The sequence below is a fragment of the Manacus vitellinus genome, unplaced genomic scaffold (assembly GCF_001715985.3).
Source record: "Manacus vitellinus isolate BGI_N305 unplaced genomic scaffold, ASM171598v3 scaffold_41_pilon, whole genome shotgun sequence".
Taxonomy (NCBI): Eukaryota; Metazoa; Chordata; class Aves; order Passeriformes; family Pipridae; genus Manacus; species Manacus vitellinus.
In genome coordinates this window covers 6,059,370-6,066,203 of record NW_021940545.1, presented here as the reverse complement: position 1 = coordinate 6,066,203, position 6,834 = coordinate 6,059,370, and the positions used below count along the sequence as shown (strand labels likewise).

The window sequence follows — 6,834 nt, the reverse complement described above, 5'->3', positions numbered from 1 at the left end:
ATGGCACAGCAATGGCACAGCTCTCTGTCTGAGGAGCTGCAGGTCCAGGGCTCTCTGCAGCCTCCCACTGGCACAGCACACACACCTGGCAGCAGCAGCTCTCCTGACCCTGTGGAAAGCTGGATTACCAAAGGAGAGGGTAATTAGCTGCTCAGCAAACCCTGCACACCCATCACTTCCAACGGGAGTGCGGAGGAGGGCAGGCAGCCTGCAGCCTCCCCGACCCCAGCCCAGCCCATGGACCACCTTCAGCCAGCTGGGGCGAGCAGCTCCTGCACACCTAAACCTCCATCCCATCCTGCCAGGCTAAACCAAGCCTCTCCATCCCAGAGGGATTGATTATTCCTGGATGTGTAGCCCATCTTTACATCAGACACATGCATGGCTCCAGCAGCACCCCCAGCACCTGCCTGCAGGCAGAGCACTGCCTAAAACAGGGCTGAGGGCTGTGAGAGCCCTTCTCCCACACACCCCTGCCAGCCCCAGCTCATGCAACACATACACCCAAGCAGGCCAGCTGCTCTGCAAGGAGATGGGGGCTGCAAGAGGAGGGCACGGCCACCCCTGAGCATGCCCTGTTGTCTCCCCCTTGCAGCCTCAGGACAACCTTCCACGGGCACCCCCTTCCTTCACCTTTAACTCCCCCCCAGCACTGCCAGGAGCAGCTGACCTGGGGCTGCCCGGGGACACACAGACCGAGTGACCCGAGAGCCAGGTAACCTCGCGCATAAACTCTCCTCCTTTCCTCCTCCACCTACCAAAACCTCGGCGTAAAAACAACCCCGCGCAACGCGGAAGAGCCGGACAAAGAGCGGGGTGGCCGTGGATGCCCTTATCATCAGGAGGAGCAGGAAAAATCAGTCAGTTCACTTCTGATAAGCTATTTGGTGACAGCAGCCCTGCAGGTGAGTCACCCCCCGGTGGCAGATGCTCAGGAGATTACAGCAGGTGATGGTGCTGCTGATAGACCGGTGTTGTATTACAATACAAACCAGAATTCCTGTTTCACAACTCCCCTTGTGGGTTTTAAGGAGTGCTGGGGCGGTCCTGCCCCAGTGTGAGCGCAGGGCGGGCACAGAGAGCAGGCACAGGGGTGCGGGAGCATCGCCGGCCCCGGATTCTGGGTATCGGGGCACCCGCAGCCTGCCCGTGCCCCGCACTGGAGGATATTCTGTGATTCTCTGCTGGTGGCCGGATTTCTGCAGGCAGAAGGACCACACTGGAGCTGGATGAACATGGTGAGTCACTGACAGCTCTGCCCCCAGCCCCTGGCTCCCCGCACAGCCCTTGTCCCCCCACACTCCCAGCCTGGCACTGCCAGGAGCTGGTGAAGGGGCAGCCCAAACTCAAAGAGCTGCAGCTCCCCAGCCCTGGCAGCATCCAGGCAGGGCAGGGTTTTACCTGCATCTCTCAACACCCCACTGAGGCTGGTAGATATGGTGCCTGGGTACCTTCCTGAGCTCTCACTCCCATGTTTCTCTGGCTTGCCCCGGCCCTCTCCCAGCCCGGGAAGCAGACAAGCAAGGCAGTGTGTCTTGCAGTCTGCATGACAAGGGCAACATGCCCTTCTGGAGTCTCATCCCTCCCGAGAAGGTTCTGGTTCTTGGGCACCACCTGGGTAAGAGCCAGGGCCCCCTGTCCTGCAGTGCAGCTCCCACTGTGGGACTGCAGGTCCCTCTGTTCGGGGACACTCTCGCTGCCTGCAGTGCCCTTTGCCAGCAAAGCCATGGCCACCAAAACCCAGCCTGGCATGCAGTCCCTCCCTAGGAGGGAGAGGCTTCCCTAAGAGGGCAGACAGGTACAACCCACCTCGCTGGGCACCGCAAACCCCTCCACCAGCGACACACCAGGACATCATCCCCTCCAGGGTGGGGAGCTCACCCCTGCACGGCAGCAACAGCTCCACACACCCACGGGTTAAATCCCCGCAGCCAAGGAGTCACCCTCGGAATCCAATCACCCTGGGAAGCTTGGTTTTGTGAAGGAACAGCCCACCTGCTCCTGAGGGAGGGAAGAAGCACAGCTCAGCACAGCCTGCAACCTGGTGTGGGTGAGGAGGTTCATCAGAACTCCACGGCTCCTGGGCTGGCATTTGCACAGCACAAAATGGCCATAGTGGCATTAAGTGCTTTGAGAGAACATGGCAAGGGAGCTCAATTAGTTAGGGTAGCCTTGGGTTCTCCAGGAAATCACGTGCCTCCACTCCATGCAGGAGTGGGCACAGCTCTTGCCTTGCTTTGGATTTAACCAGTGCAGCTCTTGCCTGTAGTGTGGGTTTGAGAGGAGTCGTGGAGAGGCAGCTCTGGGCAGCTCCGAGGTGTGAAACCCTTTGAAACAGAGGAGGTCTGTGGACTGAAGAAAATGCAAAAAAAAAAAAAATAAAAAATCAATAATCTCTTATCCCACCTGCATCTGTCCCAGACCTGCACAGGTGCCTCGGAAAGGAGCCTGGATGACGTGATGGGGACAAGTATGGGCAGCTTGGGGACTGGCAGGGGCAGCATTGCCACTGCAGTGTCCCCCAGGCTGGAGGATCCCTCGTGGCCCGGGGCTGTTCCCAGTGGGAACCGTTAGGATGCCATCATCCAGGTCATGTTAGGATGCCATTATCCAGGTCATGCCCAGCCCAGGCCCACAGTGACACAGGAGGTCAGCATGAGGAAGGACTGGCCCCACATGCCCTGGGCTGGCTGCACTGCAGGGTGTATGTGCAGCATCACAGAACCCCCAGGGCTCCTGTGGGCACCAGGGGCTGCAGAGAAGCGGCTCTGGAAGGTGCAGGATGCACATTCCCCTTCCCACCCTGCTCTCCTGCTCCCTGCCACCAGGAGCCAGGCTCTGCACCCCCGGGAGCTGATCAGAGCCCATTCAGGGGTGGGGAATCGGGTACAACCTTCCCATACCTGGCACGGGTGCCAGCTGAGCTCAGCTGTTTGGAGAAAAGCCGCTGGCATTTCCTCAAAGGAGCCAGGCATTGGCATGCTGGGGCACGGCCACATGCCCACAGCACCAGGAAGGATCCTCGCCTGCAAAGGCACTTCTTGTTCCCAAAACCGGCAACCCAAGCCACGGAGCAGGGACATGATGGGGAGGCAACATGTCCTGGCTGAGAGAGGGGCAGCGAGCCAAGGAGCAGCACATTAACCCGAGCTGGCTCTGTGGGTGAGCCCAGCAATAATGGATTGGCACTCACCTGCACAGTCCTGCTGGCAGGTGGGGTGTGCATGGCTGAACATGCCCCGCTACAGTGACCCAGGCAGGGAGGGCTCACCTCTCCTCTAAGCTGTCCTGGGCTGGAGGACAGACCCTCACCCACACACCCAGTCCCACTGTAATGCTCTTCTAAGTCCCAGCCTCCAAGCCCTGAGATGGCACAGGGACCAAAGGCTTCCAAATCCCAAACCCTCCTGGATCTGCAGATTTATCACAGCAGGTTTAATCTTCCTTACCTCTGTCCACGCAAAAAACTTCTCTTACCTGTCGTGGCAGAGTCCAGAAGCAACAGCAAAGGCCAAGAGCTCACTGGGGCTGGCTGGGCATGGAAGGGACCAGTCTCAGCAGAGCAGGAACACCATTCCACACACTGCTGCTCAACAGCATGGCACCAACACTGCTGCAAAACAGGGCAACAGGCACACACGGTGCCCACCTGAACCCCCCCAAAGGGGCTCTGGGCTTTGCCCAGCACCAGCCCTCACTGAGGACAGGGTCACTGCAGCTCACAGGACCTGCCCTCCTGCAGCCGGGCAGTTCTCCCATGAGAAGTTGGTACAGGGGGGTAATTGTGAGGAGATCAAGTGGATCAATGCCTGATTCATCACGGCTCCAGCCCTGGCTGCTGCCGGGCTGTGTTTACTGCGTGTCCTAGCAGCAGCACAGCCTGCACTCCCTCCCTCCCCACCCTGGGAGCACTGGCTCCTAGGGGCTGGTTCCTCAGGTGCTCCAGGAGCCTCTCGGGGAGAGCTCAGGCTGTGCCTCCTGCTGCCTGACCCTACTGACGATATAACCCCCGTCGTGACATGCCCGCGTGCCACAGCCCCGCAGGCGTGGGTATTTTGACTCAGGGTTTCTTGGCACATCAGAAAGCGCCTCTTTTGTAACATCTATGACTTTTTAAGCCTCTGACATGTTAATGACAGTAATATTAACAGACACTTACTGGAATTGCACAGGTGGTGTCCAAGGGAACAACACAGCAGGTGACCCCAGGTGTCACACCAGGACACATCCCCAGCAGCTCTGAAGCTGGATGGAGGCTGGGGCAGTTTCCCTGCTCATCCCTGCTGCCCTTCCTGGGGTGGCTGGTGAGCTGTGAGCTCCCCACGGTGCTCCAGACCCTGCAGCTGCTCTCTGGCTGCAGGTTCCCCTCGCTGACTGGTTTTCCCTCTGCTTTGCAGGACTCGGCCTCGGAGCGGCTGAATGGCAGAGGTAACTCCCGTGGGGCTGGGGGTGAGGGCTGCCAGGCTGAGCCTGCCCACACAGGGCCACGCTCCTCTGTGTTGCAGGTCCCAGCACGAGACACAAATCCCCGAGGACGCTGGAGTCCTTCAAGCGGGTCGGCATCCTCGTCCTGGCCGTGGTGCTCACCCTCGCCTGCCTGGTGGCCATCGGGTTCCTGGGTACAGCTCCCAGCGTCCTCTCCCTCTCCTTTCACGTGGCCACGGCTCAGCAAACGTGGCTCTGGACCTGGCTCCTTGCTGGGCCCCCCCATGCCAGCCCTGAGCCTGCCCAGCAGCCAGAGCTCTGTGCTGAGCCCCCCTTTCCCTCCAGTCAAGGTTTACCTGGATCACCACTACCTGTTCTGCAAACAGCCCCTGAAGCTGGTGCCGCTGCAGCGGGTGTGTGACGGGCAGGTGGACTGTCTGCAGGGCGAGGACGAGGCCAACTGTCCCCAGTGGGTCCCTGAGGGGCCACCAGTGGGGGGTGAGTGCAGGACACCCTGTGAGAACTCTGGAGTGCTCTCCTGCTAAAGCCACCCAGAAGCTGACTCTGTGTCTGCCTCCAGCCCGCGTTTCCAAAGACAGATCCATCCTGCAGGTGCTCGACAGGAACACTGGAGCCTGGTCCTGTGTCTGCCACGACCACTTCGACCTGGTGCTGGCCAAGGCAGCCTGTGAGCAGATGGGCTACAGCAGGTACAGGCTGCTTTCCCCACGCCTCACCCCACTGCTTTATCTGTGCCTCTCCCATAAAAGCTCTTTTGGAGTGGGGCTCTGACTACCTACAGAGCACTCAGAGCTCTGCACTAATGGTTTCAGTCCATCCTCACCACACAGGAGCTGGCTCAGAGCCCTGGTAGCCTCCCCTGGAAGCAGAGTGCTGTGCTCAGTGTGCCCTGCCAACATCACTCACCTGGGGAGGGGTGGGCACAGGGCCCCTTTATGGCCTGGGACAGCAGCTCTTGGCTGGGGCTGTGGGTGCAGCACAGGTTGGATCCTCACAGCTGCCATGAAGCTCCATATCATCCACCTGTGTCCCCCTTGTGCCCCACCCTGAGCTAACAGCAATCACTTACAGCTGGTTAAACTTGAAATTTGGGGGAAACTGCTTGGCATCACCCCTGGATTAGGGGAGAATTTGAGTCAAGTTAGGTGTACACAAGGAAGAAGATGTGTTCTGGTGTCTGAGCTCCTCTAGGAGTGCAGATTAAGCCCAAGATGTGTTTTCCAGGAAGTCAAGGATTGAGGCTTTGAGCACAGGTCCCAAATGTCCCCCAGGGCCACCTGCCCACCCCTCTGCATAGCAGGAGCACTCTCCCTTCCTTCACTTGCTCCTGTCCTTGGCCCTGGGCCCAGTGGACAGTTCCCCCCCCATCCTGCCACTGGCCCTTCAGGGATGTGGCACTTCCCCCTTTGGCATCCCCACGTCCCTATCCCAAGGAACCCCTTTTTTCCATGGGATCCAGGCTCCCGAGGTGCTCAGGCACCAGTGCCTGTCCCCTGCCAGTCCCTGTGTCCCACGCCCAGCTGAGTTTGCTGACCCGTGCCCCCCGTGTCTTGCAGCACTCCCGCTTTCCAGGGGGTGGAGGTGAGCGCAGGGCAGCCCCTCCCTCCCCGCGAGGTCGTGCTGGACAACGGGAGCCTCCGGGTGCTGGAGCCGGGCAGGTGAGCGGGCACCGTGTGGGAAGTGGCCGCTGAGCCCCGAGGGGGAGCCCGCGGTGCCCGGCAGCAGAACCTGAGCCTGTCCTCCAGCCAATCCAGCCCTTTTCCTCCCTTTTCCAGGAAATGCCTGTCTGGATTGATTGTTTCACTCTTTTGTTCCAGTAAGTACCACGACTTGCTTCCAGCCCTTTCCCTTCCCACTCCCCGCGGTGTTTGCACGAGGAAAGTTGGATTTAATTACTGCTAACCTCGTTAAGCCAGTACAAACCCTCCAGAAATGAAACACCTGAGGGAGACTTACCTAGCTTGCTTGGCTGGGTTACTTTTGCTGATGAATTACCTTGATTAAACCAATCCTCCTGGTGGGCTGGAGCAGGCAGGGATGGCTGGACTCCTTCCAGCAAGCCTGGGGACGAGGGGCAATGGTAGCGTTGTGGGGGTGAGGCACCCCAGCCACACTCTCCTCCCTGGGAGGTGCCAGACCCTCGTCCTGTCCCTCCTAACGTGTCCCTCTGCCCCCACGCCCGCAGACTGCGGGCAGAGCATCAGGACGCCGCGTGTGCTGGGCGGGAGCCCGGCTGCCATCGAGGCGTGGCCGTGGCAGGTCAGTCTGCAGTACAGGAGGGAGCACATCTGCGGGGGCAGCATCATCGACCCCCGCTGGGTCCTGACGGCCGCGCACTGCTTCAAGTGAGTCGGCACCTCCCCGGGGCTGGGGCGGCTCCTCCGGGCT

General features: G+C 60.1%; 1 protein-coding gene across 1 annotated transcript; it reads left to right on the top strand.

Moving 5' to 3' along the window:
* Positions 1 to 1,127: 1,127 nt before the first annotated feature.
* LOC103762294 (transmembrane protease serine 4) lies at positions 1,128 to 6,795 on the top strand. The gene is made up of 8 exons (XM_029962110.1): positions 1,128 to 1,238; positions 4,398 to 4,428; positions 4,506 to 4,619; positions 4,771 to 4,923; positions 5,006 to 5,135; positions 6,003 to 6,104; positions 6,222 to 6,262; positions 6,632 to 6,795. Exons 1-8 carry the CDS (start codon positions 1,230 to 1,232, stop codon positions 6,793 to 6,795), a joined length of 744 nt encoding a protein of 247 aa, XP_029817970.1. The 5' UTR covers positions 1,128 to 1,229.
* Positions 6,796 to 6,834: the final 39 nt, after the last annotated feature.

Excerpts from the sequence above, each read along its gene's own strand:
- LOC103762294 (XM_029962110.1), top strand. Across the intron at positions 4,620-4,770 it reads GGTGGCCATCGGGTTCCTGG|TCAAGGTTTACCTGGATCAC; the intron begins GTACAGCTCCCA and ends CTTTCCCTCCAG. Across the intron at positions 5,136-6,002 it reads GAGCAGATGGGCTACAGCAG|CACTCCCGCTTTCCAGGGGG; the intron begins GTACAGGCTGCT and ends CGTGTCTTGCAG.